Source organism: Rhineura floridana, chromosome 4, assembly GCF_030035675.1.
Source record: "Rhineura floridana isolate rRhiFlo1 chromosome 4, rRhiFlo1.hap2, whole genome shotgun sequence".
NCBI lineage: Eukaryota > Metazoa > Chordata > Lepidosauria > Squamata > Rhineuridae > Rhineura > Rhineura floridana.
This window is the reverse complement of record NC_084483.1, coordinates 193,377,996-193,399,833: the sequence shown is the minus strand read 5'-3', so window position 1 is coordinate 193,399,833 and position 21,838 is coordinate 193,377,996. Positions and strand designations below refer to the sequence as shown.

The window sequence follows — 21,838 nt, the reverse complement described above, 5'->3', positions numbered from 1 at the left end:
CCTCAAGCTATGAAGCCAGACTATTCCAGGCGGCAGCCCTTATGCTGGTTTTTGGAGCTTTTAGGATAGGTGAGGTGGTGGCCTGATCCACGGGAGATTTGTCTCGATGGGCCCTCCAGCAATCAGATGTCTCCATGGAAGGGAGTTGTACCTGTATAACATTGATGGACCGGCAATGTTGCTGGACAGGGATTGAGCAGCTGCGCACCCTATCCTGGGCTTACAGTTACGCCTCAGTCAATGGGCTGCAGTGTGGTGGCTTGGCTGGCGAGGAATACTTCGGGACGGGCTCCTACCCACTTTGTCCCAGCTTGGTTCAGTGCAGACATCTCCGCATGTGGTGGTCATTCCCAACTCAGTATTTGAGGCAAGGCCCTCAGGTGGCGGGCATGTGCAGACATGCAGTTCGGGACACAACGATGGCCTCGGTTACCTAAGGGCATGGTCCTCAGCTTGGCAGGCATGTGCGGACATGCAGTTGGTGAGGCAACAGAAGGGCATGACCCTCAGTTTGGCAGGCATGTGCGGACATGCAGTTCAGGAGGCAACAGAAGGGCATGGCCCTCAGTTTGGCAGGCATGTGCAGACATGCAGTTCAGGAGGCAATGGAAGGGCATGGCCCTCAGTTTGGCAGGCATGCATGGCATGCAGTTAATAAGGCAATGTCGGCCTTGGGTACGTCTGCTTTGGTCAGACATACTCCCGCGAAGGGTTTGGCGTGGTGTCTGTAGCCCAATAGGGATGGACCAAGCGCGAAAGAAGGTCAACCGGCAAATTCGGTTGGCTATTCTGGGGCAGGGGTGGGTTTGGCTATTTCACACCCTGCATTCAGCATTGGATGGGTGAACTGTACAGGGCTGATGGCGTTCACCTGTCTGACGCAGGTAACGTCTTTTTGACAGACCTGCAGAGGTGTCTGCGACAGGTGCTTCTCGGCAGTGGGTAAAAGGGGACTAAATAGAGATTTGTCCCCTTTTTGTGGTGGGAAGGTGCGGAAAGGGAGATAGGTAAGGACAGCTCGGTGACCCCCTTAGGCACCTTTGGAGGTGATTGGCGGTTCCAGAGGCCTGTCTGTCAGAGCTTTGCGGCTTGAGGGCAGGATATGGGCTGCTTTTGGGGCCAACTTAACTCATCCACCCGAGGGTTGTGCAGCCCCGGGGGATGGTGACCTGAGAAGGCCCCCCTACTCACCTACTGGGTGTGGCTGGCAGAAGGGGTAAGCAGATGGGGCTTGCCCTTGTCCCAAGCAGGGGCTCGTCGCCCGTGAGCTGTATGGCAAGATGCTTGCTTATAGATAGTTCCGCACCTAGGTTTCCCTCTGCAGGTCACTTTAAAAGGTGTTTTTGTATAGTTTAATAAAGTGGCCCTTGTTCAACCCAAGCTGATGTGTCCTTGTCTTATTTCGCCCCTTCACTCGCAACTGTAGTTTGTTAAGCGTGTTGAGAGTTATTAGGAGATCCCTTTTGACCTCACAGAACCATGACTATTTAGTGGGGTTATACTGCTTTAAAAGTATAGTGCAAATGGGTCCAGTAGAGGAAAATCCTCCTATAACAAAGATCCTGGTAATACACATTTAAAGACTGTTTTAAATCTGCATAGAAAAGGAATTGGAAATCACTACACTTATGTCAGAGTTACTGATGCACAACAGCTTGAATCCTCAGCACATTTATTTACTTATTTATTTATTTACCTTATCTCTGACCTTCTTCCCAAAAGGAGCTCAGGGCAAGTAAGTCCCACTGAGCTCAGTGGGACATACTTCTCAGTAAACATGGTTACAATTTAAATACAAGACTACAATCTTTACTTTCCTGGGAGTAAGCTTCACTTAGTACGGTTAGTACAAGATAGTAGTAGACTCCATCTTATCTACTGTAAAATCAATTGCAAAAGTTGAGTTTATCATTGTGTTTATAGTACAGGATCAAAATTTAAAATAAAGCATGTTTTATTGCAACAGAAGCCAAAATAAGATTCTTCATATGTCCAAATGCTTAATACCAAGTTATTTTCAATTTAGAAGAGATATTGTGCTCTGTGAAAAATTGCTATATTGTTTAAAATCTTATTTCATCAAATGATTGATAATGTGAAGTGGTTTGTTTGGAATGTGGACTCTCTGCTTTTGAAATTCATCCTTCCTCAAGATCACTTGTTATATGTCCTATGTGTGCGCCTAATTTTTCTATGCGAATTAGAAATCTGCAATTTAGGAATCTTACCTTCCAGTGAAAACCAGCATATTCTATTGCACACCTTCTTTGTGTGAACCAATGAAAAAACTAATGTGGAATCTATGAAACTCTTCCAGAAGAAGAGAAGAACACTTTTAGAGCTTTGTTTCTAATTGACTATTATTAGGATATTTTATTTTTGTCTAAACTCAGTTGCTGTCAAGTGTCTCTTTATACAGTGAAATGTAAGACCTAATTTCTTTAAGTGGTCATAAGATGTAAAACGTCAATTTTGTTTTTGAGCAAAATATATCCATTCTTTTGCTATTCTTTGGCTATTGTTTAAATTTAGAAATGGATTTGGAGAACTTGCTTTCCTTAGACTGATTAAGGCTTCAGTTGTCCACAATTTGGGGATGGGGATGGGGGTTAATTAGGAAACTGATTTCAATGTCAATGCACTTTAAGTGCAATCTATTGTTAACTGGAGAAATCACTTGGTACCAAAAAAGAGATTTTCTCCTCAGTTACAATTAATGTTGCTATTTGATTCCATCCACTGGATGACTAATAATTTGCCTGCTCAGGAATAGACCTTATTCTGCTCAAACATTTCACACAAACAAGGAGACATCCCTTGCATTATCATTTCAATGTGACAAAGGAATTATTTTATTTAATTATTTGAAATGCTCATTTTCAACGAGGGGAAAAAGATCAGACCCAGCCCATTCTTCAGGTTTACACTATCCTAAGTTTGGAAGTGGGGAGGGGAAAAAAAGAAAACTATTTTGTGTCCTCCGACTGTAATGATGCAATTGAGATTGAATATTCCAGGAATTTGTTGAACTTGAAATAATTTCCTTATCATTTTTGCCTCCAGTGCAACTTTAATGCCTAGAGAAGAAGCCATATGGGGCAGCATTACTCTGTATTAGAATAACAACCAGATTGCCCCTTTGCCCCACTCCCGCTCCCTCCCAAAAAAGCATTCCAACCGGTGGTTGAAAAATGCTGTTTTAATTTTCCACTCTAATGCAAACATCTCACAGGAGACAGATGTCTGTTGCAAAAACAATATTTTTTTGTCACTGTGACAATATCACCTTCCCATGCACCCTTGTTCATTGCTGACTGTGCTCTTGTTTCCCTTTAAGGTCTGGCGCACTTGATGATGGGCGACCAAGGTATGGGTTCTGCTCCTTTTCCACTCTGCTTTCATTGTTGATTTTCTTTTAGTTTAGTTTATTTCCCTTTTTTTTCTGTAGCTGCTTCAAAATCCATCACAGCAAATGATGGCCAAATGCTTGCGAGCTGTCTTGGGCTGCAAATAAGCACATGATCTCAGTCACATCTTTCTTTTTCTTTCTTTTTGTGTGTGTATACTGTATATATGTATGTATACTATAAATAGCACTACTTACAAACTACTTTTTTTAATTTGCTCTCCAAATCTTTTATTTTCTTCCTTTTTTTCCCAACTGTCTCCCCTTCCCTACTTGCAATATAATAACTGTTGAAAAGAAAAGAGTGAAGATCTGATTGGGAAATTACTGTGTGTTTAAGCACAATAAAGAGCCAAAAGGAACCACACTCCCAAGATAGATTGCAAAAGAGAAGAGACTTGAGTTTGTACCCAGCAAAAGAGTCCTGCTTTGCATTGATGCATGGCTGTTTATAAAATGCAGAAAGCACTTGCTCTTGGCTTCCGGAATGCTAAGAATACAGTTTTGCAACATGATGGAATAAGTGGTGTTTCCCCATCACCCTGTGCAACCCCCCTTCCCTTAGTCATGTTACTTACGTGTCACTTGTTTGAAAATGAAGCATGGGTTACTTCTGTGTTTTTTCTGCATGGACATGAAGGTTGGAAAGCAACCATTCTTAAAATGTGACACCAATTGCATTTTCATTTGTCTTCAAACACTTGTTTCATGCCTTGTCTCCATTCATGTTTTTCGACTATGACAGCATTTACATTTACACACACACACAACTCTTACTGTTGTTTCTCTTCTTTGTTCTCTTTTTTTTTTGTCTGGCAATGCTTTCTTCATGGAACCATTTCATCAAATCCATAGGTAAAAGTAAAGGTATTACACAACTTCCTTTCTTTTTTAAACTTTTGTTGTGAATGTCATCTATATACTTTAACTTATGTCTGAGTGATGCAAATACATGTGTTTAGTGTGCACTGCGGTGATGGGAGGTAGGTATGCTTATATAGTAAAATTATGTTATGGAACTCAAGGTAAGGAAGGGGAAAAAATAGAAAAGAAATACCATCTCACTCAAATGTTGATTTCTAAACTGAAAATTGCTGTCCTTATTTTTAAAAGGAAAATCTGAATATTTTGTATATAAATACATTTATTTGTTGTTCTTACCTGATGCTTTGTAGCACCACCATTATACTAGATGCTGTACAGAACATAAAGTTGGCACATTCATTTTCCATAAAACAAAGGCAAAATTGACAGAAGTGTAGGTGAGGGTTAACTGGTACTAGTTGAAAGCTCTGATGAGTTAAATTTATTGCATGGTCTTGGAAAGGCTTTGCTGGAGAAATGCACTGCATCAAGAGATTCAAAAGAGGAATGGGTGGGGATTATTTGATGGAGGGAGATGGTGGCTTTTCCAGGATTAAGGGAGCAACATGGAAGAAAGATTGGAGGCAGGTGCTGGAGAAGGGAAGCTGAACTCAAGTCACTTTCCGAGGTATGGATTCTATTCTCAGTGCCCTGCAAAATGTAAATTGAAACTGTCAGAAGCAGCCATGAGGGTGATGCCACCAGATAGTGACAAGAGTGAAGAATCTTGGTCCAGGGCCAACTGCAGTAACATGTAAGTCTGAGTACAATTGGATTTCTGCTATAGAAGCTTGGCAACACTTTTATCTCTTGAGATTTCCTTCATAAGTTGTTAGTTTTGTGCGTAAACCCACACACATCCCAAAAAGTGGGGAAAATCGATATAACCAGCATAGCATAGCAAAAAAAAAAAAATGGTTACATTTTATGTTTGTTTGTTTAACTTTTGATGAGAGGCCAAACATCACTTGGTAAGTTTGAAACTGAATTAGTATTAAAGCCATCTAGGAAAAGAGAAACACTTTTGTCCAGAACTTGGAAAATTCATTTTACAAAGGGACTAGTTCTAGTTCTAGTTCAGCAAGTCCAAAAAGAAAGAAATTCCAGTTTACTTCATCCCTTTACAAAAATGAAATTTCAATTTACAGTTTGCCCAAACAATCCTCTGCAAAATATTTTTTTTAAAAAAATCAGCATTCAGAACAGGGCTTAAGAAGATTAAGAAAATATCAGTGCGCACACTTTTATTATTATTATCTTTATACCCCGCCCTTTTTCCAAACTGGAACTCAAGGTGGCTTGCACATGCACACACAAACATACACAGTGGAAAGGGATTTGTTTAATTTATTTTCCCATTCAATTATGATCTTTAAGCTTAAAGTTCAAAGAGTCTAAAGGTAAATCACACATAAGACAATGAAGTTGAACATGAACAAGAAATCGTTCCAAAATGAACTTAATTCACATTCAGTTCATTCAGCAATTATGCAAACTATTTTCAAGTGTACTTCAGAGATTTTTCAACTAATTGTGAACTTGGTTAAACTGAACTAGTTCATTCCAAGCACTGTTTTTGTCCTACTGATTTCAGTGGGAAAATGAAACACAGGGTTGATTTTCTCTTGTTGAAATCAACATGCTTATTTTGGCTTAAAATGTCAAGGTGCATAACATAATCATTTTTTTCCTGGAGGAAAATTGTTTCAGCAGTTTAATTTTTTGGATGGATGGCATGATGAGCATGGAATTTTCACCCACATAAACAGACTTCATATTAAATTCTACTGGATGTGTTATAAACCACTAATAAATCCTTTTTCATACCATTGTAACTGTGTGTAGGCTTATTCAGGCAGCACTTTTATTTCACCTTCTGGATTCTATTATGAATTCTAGATAACATTTCTTTACTTCCCACAATTAGCAGCTAGTATATTGCTTTTAAGATTATTATATTACTTTAATGTCTTGAAATGTCAGTGACACAAAGTTAAAATGGTAGCCATATATCCCATTAAGTGCCTGTGCTTAGAATACAAGGATGTCAGTGATACCTAATGTGCTATAAAAGTTCTTGAGATTTAAAAGTCACTGTTGTAGGAACTGTTACAAAATAAAAGGAAAAGGTGGAGGGAACTTTTGTTGCTGATGGTTTCCTGTTCCCTTAAGAGTGGGAGTTTGCCAACCATTTAAGGCATGTGGGCGCATTTGGATATTTGAGGAAGTGCTGTGGGCATCATGCACTCTTGGTCATTTGTTTCTCTCTTTCCCCTCAGGAACAGCCCCACTTAGAGACACAATAAAAGTATGCATACACACTTTGCTTTTCTGAGCAATCTGTGTGTAAACTGGATCCAGTAGAATTAATCTGAGCCTTGAAAATCACTTAGAGCTGAAATTAGAAAGTAGTAAAGAACATCACTGATCCAACTTCCTTGTTCAGCTCTATATAAATTTCAAGGAAGGAAAAGCTGGACATCCTCACCACCAAGAGGGCACTTCAGAGTCTTTGTGGATTCCAAGGGAAGACTCCGAGGGTGATACTGCACGGATGTCACATTGGTGAACCCTGTCTTAGAGATACCCTTCGAAATCATATAGGGTCACATTCCATGCTTTGTGCATACTTAAAAAAACAAAATGAGAGAGTTTTAGGCATGTGCAGACCCCTTTTGTTTAAATTAATGAGATATAAATGTGCTTAACTGAGATGGGATTGTGCCTGAATATTCATATACTGGATATAGAATATGCAAGTATTTTTTCTGTAATATTCGCCTATTAACCTCACATCTCATATGACAGGCCTTGTGAAAGCTTTTTTTTTTAGGGAAGCAGAGAAAAGCATTATGTCCTGATGTCTAGTTAAGCTAATTATCTGAAACTCATATTTACAGGAAATATCAGGTTAAAAGTTACATGGAGAATTGCTCCCATTTCATGTCAAATGAAGATATGAATCATGATCCAGCTAAAATAGTCCAGCTACGCAATTTTAGTTTGACTGGGTTATTTTTCTAACATTTTGCTGTCTTGCTTATCTTCATTCCTTTGATGTGAGAGTACTGAGGTGTGTGACTCGGAGAGTTATTGATGACTTATAAGGTATGCAAATTATGGTTGTGAGTGGAAGGAAAAATGAACAATGATAATGTGCACCTTTTTATGATGCTGCCATGTTATTTAGTATACTGAATGCAAAATGGGTGGAGGGGTAAGTGGGAGTTTTTTTCCTATTTATTTTAATCAACCCGCATTGGCTGACTCTGCTTAAGAGTTGGTTCTCATATAGTCAATATTAATTTGATGACCTCCAGTACGTTATGACTCTCTTATGTTGTAGTCCTGTGCACACTTACCAGTGAGCAAGCCCCACTGAACATAGTGGGACCTACTTCTGTGTAAACACTCATAGGATTGTGGTGTTGTATTATGATTATTATCCTCACTTGAAAACATGCTGCTGCAATCTTGTAAGAATAAAAATCGTTAGGGATGGTTTAACAAAACATATATGTATATTATTTGCACCCTCTCTTTTATCACGCTTAGTCAAGACTTGCTCCCAATGTTTAAGCTGTCTCTACAGAAAAAGCATTGTCTGAGCGGATACCTGATGATGTGAAAGTTGTGTCTGTGGTGATTCATCTTCTGATGGATCATTCACACACACATATTATCAACTGATGGTACACTCAATGTGCATGTGTGAAATGACCTTTAGAAATATTTATGGAAGAGGCAAAGCCATGGTGTGATTTTCTGCAATCCCAGATTATAACTTGCAGCATATTTAGCATTCATGTTTATGACAATACTACTGCAGCTTAAAATGATGAATTACTATGGATGTGCATTTGTTTCTAAAACAAATGAAAAATGAAATGAGTGCAGGTTCATTCATTTTTAATCTATTTCTATGAGAAATAAATGAAAATCCTTTTGCTTAATTCCTCCCATTTGTTTCTTAAAGGAGTGGTTCCTGAAACTGGCAAGGCTTTGTATTGCTTTGCATTTATATATAGCTACATCGAGTGCAGGGGTTCCCAAACTGTGATCCATGGACCACCAGTGGTCCATGAGCTTCATTCAAATGGTCCATGACATGCTGTTGAAGATGAGACAGCACATCCATCTCATGAAATATTCACGTTGATTTGTAATTATATTTCAATTGCTTCTTTTATTCCGTACATATTGTACATAGAATTCAAACTGTAATACAATAAAATACAATGTATAAGGAATAAAAGTAAGATACAGTTGAAAGTCAACAGCATCTAGCACAATTCACAGTCAGGAAAATCATGATGTGGTCCACCAAGACCCTCAGCAATTTTCAAGTGGTCCGTGGGGAAAAAAGTTTGAGAACCACTGATCTAGGGAACTTCCTTTAGGCAAGGGCATCTTGGAGTACTTTGAATGTGAAAAGACATGAATATTAGATTATGGAAAGCGTATTTAGTTGTTTATTACATGGAAACCATTTTCCCCAATCTGTCTGAAACATGGCAAGTCTCATATCTTAGGAGGGCAGTACAACACTTCTACACGTCATGCCACTTGGATGGAAAACACCATAAGTACAGGCATTAGAAAACAGACTGAGTCTTCAGGAACATAGGAATCTGCCTTATACTGAGCCAGACCATTGATCCATCTAGCTCAGTGTTGTCTACACTGACAGGCAGTGATTCTCCATGGTTTCAGACAAGAGTCCTTCCCAGCCTTACCTGGAGATGCCAGAGATTGAATTTGGGACCTTCTGCATGCAAGGCAGATGCTCTACCACTGAGCTACAGCCCTTCCCGTAAGGCAGATGTTACATTGACGTCAGCATAGAAACTAAATGCATGAGAATAATAATTAAAAAATGAAACTAATGAACAAATTAACCATATGAAGCAATCATGAATAGAAAATAAAACAAATAGGGCTTCTCAAAAGTAAATGAAAAATGAAATTCAAAACGTTTGAGAACCCCATCACTATGTATTACATTGCTGCAACGCCAGCATTGCATTGTGTTACATGCTTGCATTGTATAGATGTTTGTAGGCAGCCACTCAGAAAGTAATGAAGAATGCCTTAGGTTTAGGCTGCTAGTGACACTTGTACATTGGAAGATAATTTACGGAAGATGCAGCTGGTGCAAAATGCAGCATCACAACTGCTCACTGGGGCAGGGTATCGCCAACATGCCACCACGCTGCTGAAAGAATTGCACTGGCTGCCCATTTGCTACCGGGCTAAGTTCAAGGTTCTGGTTTTGGTATACAAAGTCCTATACAGTTTGGGATCAGGATACCTGAAAGACCATCTTACCCCTTATATACTCAGTTGATCACTGCACTCTGCAGGTGAGGGCCTCCTGCAGATATCATCAGGACGTCCGTTCCGCACAACATAGGAAGCGGACCTTTAGTATGGCGACACCTACCCTGTGGAATTCCCTCCCGTTAAATATTAGACAGGCACCATCTGTGTTACCTTTTCGGCGCCTATTGAAGACCTTCCTCTTTCAACAAGCCTTTTAAGTAGAGCCTTTATCCCAGTCTGTGTCTGTGCTGAAATTGCTTTTTAAGATGTTTTTAAGGGTGTTTTGTTTTAATATATCTAAAAATCTGTTTTTAAGATGTTTTAGAGTGTTTTTGTTTACCACCCTAGTCTCCTTCTGGAGGGAAGGGTGGGATATAAATTTAATACATAAGTAAATAAAAGTGTGTAATTATGCAGAGGGGACCCTTTTGGTGGTTCCAGCCCCCCTCAGAATCTTGAGGTGGTGGTGGCCCAGGAGAGGGCATTCTCCATGACAGCTACCAAGTTGTGCAGTTCCGTCCCCACAGAGGTGCATCTGGCAACTTCACTGTACAGTTTTAGGCAAATGCTTAATATGTAACTCTTTACCCTGGCCTTTGACACCTGAGACATTTATTTTTAGGACCCACCCTATTTTGGGATTTTAGGTTGTTTTTAATTGTTTTCAATGCTGTATTCTAAAATGGTTGTAACCTGTCCTGGGACCTTTGGGTGAAGGGCGGATAATAGATGATGATAATGATGATAATGTTTTACTTGAATATGTTTCATAGTAGGGGGTGGGAAACCCCAGGCCTGGGGGCTAAATTCACCCCTCCATGGCTGTCTATCTCACCCCTTGGAACTCTTCCTGGGCCAGGCTACACCACTCCCCCAGCTATTCTCCCCCTGCTGCAACACTCACCAGCCCTACTATGTGTGCCCCTCAAGTGCTTTTGCTTGGCTGGAATGTGTCCTTCAACTGTGATAACGCCTCTGGCTATTCCTGGTTGGGGAGGTCCATGGGTGGCTGTAGAATCCACTGAATTTTGCATGGCTGGAATGTAGCCAACTGTACAAAGGTAAGATCCACTGCTCTGCCCACTTTTACCTCTAACCCCCAACTACCACTGGCACGCAGCTCCTGGAAGGTTGCCCGGAAGCCAATTTAGCCCTTGGGCTCAAAAAGGTTCCCCACCGCTCCTCCACAGTCTTTTAACTTGTCCATCTGAGCATGGAGCTTTTATGCTCACCGAATGGGAAGGCCAGAACTTGAGAAGCCTGCAGCTGGGGAATCATCTAGTTATCTCAAATCAGTATGTGGACTTCATCCCAACCTCTGAATCCTCATTACTTAATTTATTCTGGTAATTTTATCCTGCTTGACTAGCTTCAAAACTGGCCCCAGAAGCAGTTCATAATAAAAATCCGTATAATACAGCACAATCAGTAAAAGTTCAATAAAATACACAGTTGTAAGAACAATACAAATCACTCGCATTGCCCTGTTAAGAGTTGTCAGGCCATAGTGCTGTGGAGACAGAAGGAGACACAACTGGCACAGTTCCCATTCTGTGCCATTATTAATGTTGACACTGCTGTTATATCTTTTTTACTTTGTCACTCAACCACACTCTGTAGCCTTCAAAACTTCCACTGTCTGTCCACTTTCTTCCTGTCCATAATATTTATTTGTTGCAATTGTACCCCACCCTTCCTCGAAGGAGATCCACTCCACTGCCTCCCATGCACTTTTATCTTCACAAGAACCTCGAAGGCTAGGCTAGGCTGAGAGATAGTAACTGCATATGCAATGAGCTGCATGGCTTGAGTAGGAACATAAGAAGAGACCTTCTGGTTCAGTCCAAAATCCAGTCTAGTCCGGCATTCTGTTCACACAGTGGCCTACTGGATACCTGTGGAAAGCTCACAAGGGTGACCTGAGCTCAACAGTACCTCTCCTCACTTATTCCCAGCGACTGGTATTCAGAGGCATACTGCTTCCAACAGTGGAGGTATAGAGCATAGATAGGCTAATATAAAACATAGATTTGATGATGGTCTACCTAATCTTGACTGACTATTCCAGTCTAAGCAGTAGCATTGTGCACTGGATCTGGCCAAAGCTTGGATCCTGACCCAAATCAGTCCAATTCTGGCCATTCCGTGCTTTGGATGGATCACGTTGAGACAGCCCCAGATTGCTTTGGGTTGGGTCAGCCTACTTGGAGCAATCCAGGGCTGTGAAACAATGGGTGGTCAGGCAACGGGGGGAGGGAGGAAAGGCAGGCAGCCTCTGCTGGGTTTGTTTTACCAGTGCAAATGTGATGTTAAAGCAGCAGTCACCTGGATTGAATGCAGTGCCTCCTTCTTCCCTCTCTCTTCACCACATGTTTAATTAGGGTTTAATATCCTAATTAAACAGGGCTGACCCCTGAATCAGTTTGGGCCTGGAACCGAGTCAGGTCAGCCCCAAGTCAGAGCAGGGCGTATCCAAACTGCCAGATCAGGCCCTGGATCAGATGGGGGAGGGAAATGTGCACAATCCTACTAACCACTACGTCATACCAGCTCCCACATATAGTTCCTCCTATATCGGGCCCTGTTTTTGTGAGGTTTTGCCCCAACCTTGTTCATTTCCTTTCCTCCAATGTTGTGTCTCCAGCACCCATTGTTTCTACATGTTCCTGCTTTACAGGCCATTTCATATGTTCTGTCTCCTCTACATGCACACATGTACAGAGAGACAGCTTGGAGGGGTTTTCCTCTCTCATCAACCCCTGTCTTTGTGTCCTTTTTCAGTTTTATCACTCTTTCTCCAGCTACCTTTTCCTCAGGTTCTTCTTTCCCAGTCTGTTGCCTGTTTTACACGTGGGTTGCACTGAATGTTCACAAACATTTCCTGTGTGATAGCAAAATTACAGTGTGAGATTTTCTACATATCTTGAACCTCTTGGCAGGCTGTTCACAACCCCATCAGCTTTTGTACACCAAATATTTAAACAATAACAAAAAAAAAACTTTCTTGGAACAAGTAACCAAGCAGATGCAGCTTTTTGGCTGTGTTGACTTCCCTGAGAGCAAAACAAGCAAGCAAACAAACACCCTAATATGGAGTGAAGGCTTCCAGAAATGACATATCAGGAATGAGGGATCTGTGGCCCTTCAGTTGTTGTTGGAGTCCAATGGCCATCTGCTACAGCTAGTATGGCCAGTGGTCAGGGATGATAGAATATGTATCCCGATAACATCTGGACGGCTATAGGTTGCCCATTCCGGCTAAATAAGTTAAAGGGCCCTCACTCTGAATTAGCTTCATTTTCCCTCAGTGGCATTGTCACACAGCCAAGTGTGATTGGATGTGTAGCACTGTTTCTTGGGAAAATATTTATTTGGAGGTGGAAAGAAATGGCACTGAAAAACTAGCTTATTGCGGCTGCAAAAGAACCACAGCTCTGCTGTCTGCTAACTGAACATTCCTGTCCCCATGCATACTGATGAGTTGGTTCTAAATGACATATAAATAAAAAAGGGTGTCTCTTGCAAGAGGCTAATGTTTGTAAAAAGTGCTCTCTCATTTCAAAGCAGCCCTGTTTTGCATCCTTCCTATAGCCACTTTGTCATGTCACTCCCTCTTCTTTATTTATAGTTCACTTCTACAGAACTCAATGTGGACCTAATGCCTGTGTGGTATTTTAATCCAGTCTAACTGACAAATTTTCTTTCCCCCACAAAGCTAGAGTAGAACCATGGATAGCTCTTTTTGCCTGAGCTGCTGGGAGTTTTGTAGGAGAATCACTGTCATCACACCAGTTCAACCACTCAAGTGTCAAAGGTTTCACTGCCATGAACATAATACAATAGAACTAACAAGATTCCATTATTGTGTAATGTACAAGACAAAGCGGATCTCATTTTTTGAACCTGTAATTATAATTTCTTCAAATGGCTGAAATAATTTTATATGGCATTATGGAACAGGAGGGCTTGCATATTATTTTAATTATCTTTTGCCTAAGGATTGATTGACCTTCAAAATTATGCTATGTTAATTTCTTCTATGAATGTATGGCAATGGAATTAATGAAATTAAAAATAGGATTGTTAAAATTTGATGTAAAGGATTTGATGGAACCATACCATCAGAACTAGGAACCAAACTCCAGGATTTGATGTCACAAATACTTTGCACCAAGTTTTTGTTTTGTTCCTCTGTGGCAAGCCAGTGCCACACAAGGACCATTGCATCATACCAGCAGGGGATGAAAAGGGGAATGGGGAACTTTGCCTACCAAGTGTCCTATGGCTTTCTTAACACATAGACACGTTCTTTGAACCATATAGGCAAGTGTTCTTGCTATAATGTTTTCAGCAACTGCTGGGTTTTTTTTAATTTCAGCAAGTCTATGCAGACATATAATTTAGTTATGTATATTTGTTTTTAAAAGTTTTGCTAATTTTATCTGTTTTATTGATAATTTATTATGTGCATATTTAGACATTCTGATTAAGTGGTTTATATTTTTTTCTTTAAAAATCCCACCTAATTTCATTGTCCAGAGATATGGTTCATGGTGGTCATCAGTATGCTGATGGAACAACACACTTTACTTATATATATATATCTCTATATATAGATATTTATAGATATATAAATATCTCTCTCTCTCTCTCTCTCTCTATATATATATATATATACACACACACACACACACACACCATCCTTCCTCCCAGCAGGAGCACAGGGTGGCAAAGTGGAGGTCTTGAACCACTGCCTGATACCAGTGATATATGTTGGCAAACAACCTGTGACTTAATCTAGACAATGTAGAGGTTCTTTTGGTCAATAGGAAAACTGATCCTGGAGTAGCCTATTTGGGATTGGTTCCATGGCCATTACAGAATCAAGCCTATTCTCTCTGTCTGTCTATCTGTCTCTCTCTCTCTCTGATGTTATTCATTAAAATATATCCTGTCTTTTGGCCTCTCACAACATCATATTAAACAATATATTACTATCCATCAAACAGTTAACACTGTGATGATGAGCCACAGGAGGAGAGAGTGCTCTTGCACCCAGGTCCTTCTTGGAGACTTCCCTTGGGCATCTGGTTGGCCAATATGTGAACAGGATGTTGGACTAGATGGGCACTGGCTTGATCCAACAGGCCCTTCTTATGTTCTTAACTAAATAAGTGTTCCTGTACACAACCTAGCTCATGGATGATGAAGTAATGGATATATGGCCAAGAGTGCTTCTGCACACCTTTTGCTAGTGTACCAGATATGCCGGTTCCTTGGTCATGTCCCAGTTGAGCTGCAAATGCCAGAAAAGTTGGTAACTCATGCAGGTTCTTTTTGGTTTATATGAAACATTTTGTGAAAACAATTCATTTATTTTAAAAAAAATCAGGCAAATGTGAAAGATTGTGAAGAATTTCTGAAGATTGCTGAGGCAAGCAACAATGATGTCCACATTAATTAATTAAATAATTACAACATATGTATGCCACTCCTATAACATAACGTTCTCTTGGCAGCTTACAATAAATAAACATAAAAACAATTAAAATACTAAACAAATCATTGCAACATAACATCAAAAGCAACATAAATGCCACAAGAAAACATAACTCACAACAGCTTTAAAAAATGAAAGACCCAGAGTTCATGAGTTATTTAAAAGTCATAGGTGAACAGAAGGTCCTTATCAGGTGTCCTAAAGACCACAAAGGTAGTGACAGGTGAAACTCTCTGGAACAGGTGTTCAATAGCCAAGGTGCCCTTACTGAAAATGTCTTGTACCCACTGGTTGCCTGCCTCACTTCATTTGGCAAGAACACTTGGAAGATGCCCTCTGAAGAAGGTGTTAAGGTTCAGGTGGGCACATATGCAGAAAAAACAGCCTTTCAGGTAACCTGGTTCCAGATCATTAATTAGGATAAATTACTCAGTTATTCACATATCCCAAAATTGCCACTAAAGCAAAATTTCAAAACATAACCAGAAATTCCTCTTCAAGGGGGAATATCTGAGCAAAATTATTGTTGGTACAAGTGTTCCTGCAAATCTATACAAAATCTCTAGACTGGGCTTTGGAAACCCTTATCTCAAATTGTAGGCTGTTGTCAGTCCCCACAAAGAAACTGTGAACTTGGCTTAGCAAATGATGACACATTTTTGAGGTAATGCATTTGGGGAGTCTACTAAGAGTGCAGTCTGGTGCAGTATTAAGACCCATTGGGCTCACTGGGGCTTAACCCCAGAGAAGTGTGTATATGGACCTGCACTGACAAACAAAGCCTCAGAAATAGCCTAAGAAATAGAGTAACTTTGCCTCTTGCTGAGCTTTTATTTCCCCCCAAAATCCAACAAGTCTCTGTGTTATCATGAGCCATAAAGGACAAACTAATTTTGTTTGGAAATACACAAAGCCTGGTATTGGTTTGTTTGTTTGTTTGTTTGTTGGCTTTCCTTTAAAAAAGTCTTCCTAGAAGACTTTTGGAAGTCATACAGTGCTGCCCTTGTGACTTTCTACCTCAGAATTATCAAGTCCAGGAGCCTTCTGTCCAAGGCCATAAATCATTTTAGCATGTGTGTCATCCATCCTTTTCTCTCAGAATGAGAATAAGATTTGCTCTATTATTCACTTTTCCGGTATGAGAGATACAGAAGAGACAAGGTGATATCTTCTGTTTCACCAGCTGCTGCTGCTAGAACAACAGACAGACATTCAAGTATTCAGAATCCCATCTAGTTGGCCCTAAGAAAGAAGCTGGTCCTATTAAGCATCTCACCTTACCTTTTTACATGGAATTCCATTTCTGGCATCAACACATCATCACCATCGCCATCAGTCTGCTATTAATGACAACAGTAGTCAGCACAAGAATCAACAAACATCAATTTATATTATTACATTTGTTTCCTAACCAAAGGAAACAAGGCCCTGAATATAAGAAAACCAAAGAGAGAAGATTCTCAAAGTGTCTGAACAATCACAAACTTTTGGGTGGGGGCACTTTGTAAACCATCTGTCTTTTTTTTTTTTTTTACATTTCTTACATTTGTTTTCTGTCCGTCATCCAAGACACTCAAGGACATTTAAAGATTTAACCCCATCCCAATAATTGTTCCAACAGTCCAGGCAGGTCAGGTGGAGCAGGGACGGGGAATGTTTTCAGCTTGAGGGGCCACAGTCCCTTCTGGGCAGCCTTCCGTGAGTCACATGCTAGTGGTAAGTGGGGCCAGAGGCAAAAATGGATGGAGCCACAAATGTTGATTTTACCTTTGTACAGCAGGCTGATTTCTACACACGTTCACACACCTCTCTCTACAGACAAACAAGAGGCAATGTTCAAGGACATTTTCCAGCCAGGCAAAAACATCTGGAGTGGAAAACAGGGTCAATAAGGAGTGTGACCTGGGGAGAGGGAGTGTTGTCTGGACAGAGTTCCAAGGCCCAGATAGAGAGACCGGGGTTGGTTGGGATGCATTTGACTTCTGGGCCTGAGTTTCCTCACCCTTGTGACCTTCATAGTTCAGAGCTCTGACTACTAAATGAAAACTGATCCTCTTAAGACAGTCTTTCCCAACTAGTGGGCCACCAGATGTTGTTGGACCACAACTCCCATCAGTCTCAGCCAGCATTGCCAATGGTCAGGAAAGATGAGAATTGTGGTCCAACAACATCTGGTGGCCCACTAGTTGGGAAAGGCTATTTTAAGATAAGCTTAAACATAAACGTGAACTGTTTTATTTACGGAATTGCATCTATTATACAAAACAACTTCTGTTTTTTAAAAAACGAGATAGAAATATTACATGAGGCTTCATATGTATTGTTCACTCTGTATTTATCATACCCATTCAGGGTGCAGCCTCAAGATTCATCTCATGGTGTGAAACAAGGATGGGGAACCTCAAGCCTGAGGACTGAACACGGTCCTCAAGCCTGTCTCCTTAGCCCTTGTGGCTCTGCCCAGACCATTCACATCCTCAGGCCCTCCCTGACCATGCATTGAGTCCTTGAGTGCTTTTGCCTGGCTGGAATGTGTCCTTGAGGATGCATCTTGCTTACCTGGATGGAGAGGTGAGTGGGTGTAAGAACCACATCCATTGCTTCATCCACATTTTGGCTCTAGGCCCCACCCACCTCTGGCATATGGTCCTTGGGAGATTGACCATGAGGGAATGTGGCCCTTGAGCTGGAAAAGGTTCCTCACCTCAAGTACAAAACATCCATAGTCTTAACAGCTATCTACATAATAACTGAAGTATAAGCCACGGGTTCCTAAACTGTGGTCTGCTTCATGCAGGTGGTCTGTGGCATGTCTGTAGATTTGTAGCTGAAGATGCGAGATCCCACAGCCATCACACTGAATATTCATACTGATTTGTAGTTGTATTTTTATTGCTGTTTTTATTTTTTGTATTGAATTTCATTGTATTACAATCTTATACAATACAAGATGCAATGCTTTTTTTGGTAACAAATGAGGGGGCAGTGCACTAAATGGCTCATGGACAGCAAAAGAGGTGCCAGTACTGCATACTGGTAAATACTCTCTCTCTCTCTCTCTCTTTCTCTCTCTCTTTCACACACACACACACACACACACACACACACACACACACACACAAATGTATGTATATATATTAGACATGAAGAAGTAAAAAGACAATTTGTAACCATGCAGCATCTAGCACATCACATTATAATTGCTACAACAGACAGAAAAATCATTAAGTAGTCTTCCAAGACCCTCAGCAAGTGGTCCATGGGGGGAAAAGTTTGGGAACCAGTGGTAGAAGTGATTATTTTTGTTTGATTGATTGTTTCTTGTGATTGATATAAATCAGATAAATCGTATTTCATAAACGGGTTCCCCCCCCATCTCTCTCTAATGGGCAAAACTAGACATGACTTTAATTGCCTGAATGAATATACATATCAGGATTCTATGGAGTGGGCGTTAGAACAAATTAAACCAGAACTGTCGCTAGAAACTAAAATGATGAAACTGAGATTATCATACTTTGGACACATCATGAGAAGACATGTTTTACTAGAAAAGACAATGATGCTGGGGAAAACAGAAGGGAGTAGAAAAAGAGGAAGGCCAAACAAGCGACGGATTGATTCCATAAAGGAAGCCACAGACCTGAACTTACGAGATCTGAACAGGGTGGTTCATGACAGATGCTCTTGGAGGTCACTGATTCATAGGGTCACCATAAGTCATAATTGACTTGAAGGCACATAGCAACAAATGGAGTGGGTAGAGAGACTTTAACCCTTCTTCCTTGTTGTGGTCCCAATGAAACCCTCCCCCACGTTGCTATTTCCATTGGGAGGCAAGCCTACACACACATATTCATGCACCCATATGTATGGTGTATGCAATGTCCATCTGTTGTCAGTCTTGATTACTTACAAGCATGGTAACTGTTGTTTTTGGGCTCAGGGCTGCATTCGCCCTTGATGAACCATCCAGGGGCTCCATGCCAGTAGTGAATATGGTCACACTGCACACACACACACACACTCCATTGATACATGCAGATAATCTGAGGACACATCCCCCCCATGTAAACAGGATGATAGACTAGATGAGCCATTGGCCTGATCCAGCAGGCTGTTATGTTAATTTCCTACTCAGCCAAGATGCTCACTGATATACAGTTACTCTTGTAGAGCCTAGCAGCAAATCTGTATTATGGGCAGGAAGAAAGTAGTTAGATAGCAGAGGTTTGAAGCCTAGAGAGTGTGGGTGACTGACAGAGTGAAAAAGGTGCAATAGTCCTGTCAACATGAAAAATGGCACAGAATGGGAATTGGGCCATTTGTGACTTCTCTCTGCGGCATTGTGGCCTGACAACTCTAGCAGGGCAATGTTAGTTGTTTGTACAGGAGTGAAGTTGTCCGGGGTCTTAGACTCCTTACATTTTTGGGAGCAGGGTCCCAGCAGGGTTCCTATGTCTCCAGCATCCTATGAGCCAATCAGCATGAAAGGGAAGTATAATCGCCACCGAGAAGAGTCTTCTGACATACTTCCTTGTCCTTTCCTGTTGATTGGAGCCAATTAAAGTAAAATGTGGTGAGTCAGCCACTGAGAAGACTCTTTTCAGTAGCTAACCATTTCCTTTCATGCTCATTGGCTCCTAGGGACATCTGTTGTTTTGAGAGAAGGTATTAACAAGGATCTTATTCACAACTCAGCAGCAAAAAAAAGGGGTATGTATGGCTGTGACTATCATGAAGGGACCCTGCACTTCTGAATTTGCCACTACACTACTCGATTTGTATTGTTCTGCTTTTGATTGTATAATTTATTGTATATTTTATTGATTAAGCTGTACACTCTTATGTTCAATGGGATTTATGTTAAAAATAAACATGTTCTAAATTTACACATATATACAGATAACAGTAGTTGGAATATCCAAGGGTCAGTCATGTCTCCTGATTATAACAAGAAGCCCCTCCCCCAGGTTCCAGCTCAAAAATGAGAGGGATACAAGGAGTAATGACTACAGACAATAGGATTTGCTGGCAGTCCACTTTGGAGAGACTGGTCTGGCAACTTCCATCCCTAGTCAGAGTTGCCCTACCATAAACCACAGTTTGCTGTGTAGTGGTCTAATGCATTAAGCTAGCATGCCCAAATCATGGTAGTCATTGAAATAATTGTTTGTCAGAATTCTGCAGATAGCCTCAGTTCAGTGGGTGCCTACTAGAGTGAGATAACTGTAAAAAAACCCAGTGCTGGGATATGAGAACTCTACTTATCTGAATCCACTCAGACATCTTCCTATTGAATGACTGATGCAGGTAATGCAGCCAGAGGTGTAATAAAACACTTGGAAGGTCTTCTTGTCCGGTCCAACCCTCTCTTTTCCTCATCATACATAAAATCTGTACACGTATCTATGTCATTCTAATTACCCAACATGGGATAACAAAGAAATGTCCTGAACATTTGTACCTAGCTGAAATTGTCATGAGACCAAAACTGGAAAAACAGGCCAGAGAGATCTAAAAATGTATTTCCTAATACTCTTACCAGCTAAAGTAGTTTGTAAAAAGTGCCTTCCATTTTCTGGGTGATGATGATGATGACTGGTAGAAAGTCCCATTGTTCTATTATGGGTCAGAATGCCATGGAGAAATTGTTGTGGAGAGGTGTTAGGGGCACATTAGGGCACTAGAGTTCTGAATCCAATGTTCTGACTGCTAAATGCATGGAGGATAAAGCTGCTAGCTCTAATGACCATGTCCTACATCCACTGTCAGAGCTGGGATGCCTCTGAATACCAGTTGCAGGGAATCACAAGCAGAAAGAGTGCTGTTATGCTCGTGTCCTGCTTATCGGCTTCCCAAAGGCATCTGGTTGACCCCTGTGAGAACAGAATGTCAGATTATATGCATGTTTAGATGGATTTCATAGGCCTGTGAGAACAGGATGCTGGATTGAATGAACCCCTCTTCGATCAGGGATCTTCACAGCAAAGTAAGGAGATAATCTCTGTCTCCTCTGCCTCATATCCAGATTATTATTAACATTTATTACCTGCCCTTCACCAAACATCCCAGGGCAGGTTACAACCATTTTAAAATACAGCATTAAGAACAATTAAAAAACAACCTTAAATCTCAAGGTAGGGTGGGTCCTAAAAATATATGTCTTAGGTGTCAAAGGCCAGGGTGAAGAGGTGGGTCTTCAGCATTTGCCTAAAGCTGTACAGTGAGGTTGCCAGACATACTTCGGTGGAGAAGGTGTTCCACAACTTAGGGGCCACCACAAAGAATGCCCTCTCCCATGCCACTATCCCCGGAGCCTCCGAGGGATGAAACTATCAAAGGGGCCCCCTCTGCTGATCTCAGCGTGAGCACCTCAAATTGGGCCCAGAAAGAACTGGTAACAAATGGCAGAGCATCTGCTTTGCATGCAGAAAGTTCTGGGTTCAGTTCCCAGCATCTTCAGGTCCAGCTCTGAAAGTCCCTTGCCTGAAATCTTGGAGACCTGCTGCAAGTTAGTGCAGATAATACTGCTAGATGGACCAACTGCTAGTTGGACCAATGTGCTGACTCGATACAAGGCAGCTGCCCATGTTCATATGTAACAGGAACATCACCAGTCCTTCCCTACTTCACCACAACCACCACCCACCCACCCACAAGCAGGGCTAGTCATCTTTACTTTGGAACCTGCATGAAGAGGATAATAGGGAAATATGGTTATGGGAATAAGAAGCCATTTTCCT

At 41.0% G+C, this 21,838-nt stretch overlaps 1 protein-coding gene across 23 annotated transcripts in view; it reads left to right on the top strand.

Moving 5' to 3' along the window:
* Positions 1-21,838, top strand: part of NRXN1 (neurexin 1) — a 1,438,606-nt gene that overhangs the window by 193,302 nt on the left and 1,223,466 nt on the right. For 22 of the 23 annotated variants that reach the window (XM_061625683.1, XM_061625674.1, XM_061625664.1 and 19 more), the window contains one exon: positions 3,338-3,367. The exons of the other annotated variant lie outside the window; for it this stretch is intronic. In XM_061625683.1, the coding sequence (XP_061481667.1) occupies positions 3,338-3,367 (30 nt within the window). The remainder of the gene's footprint in view (positions 1-3,337; positions 3,368-21,838) is intronic. 23 annotated transcript variants of the gene reach the window in all.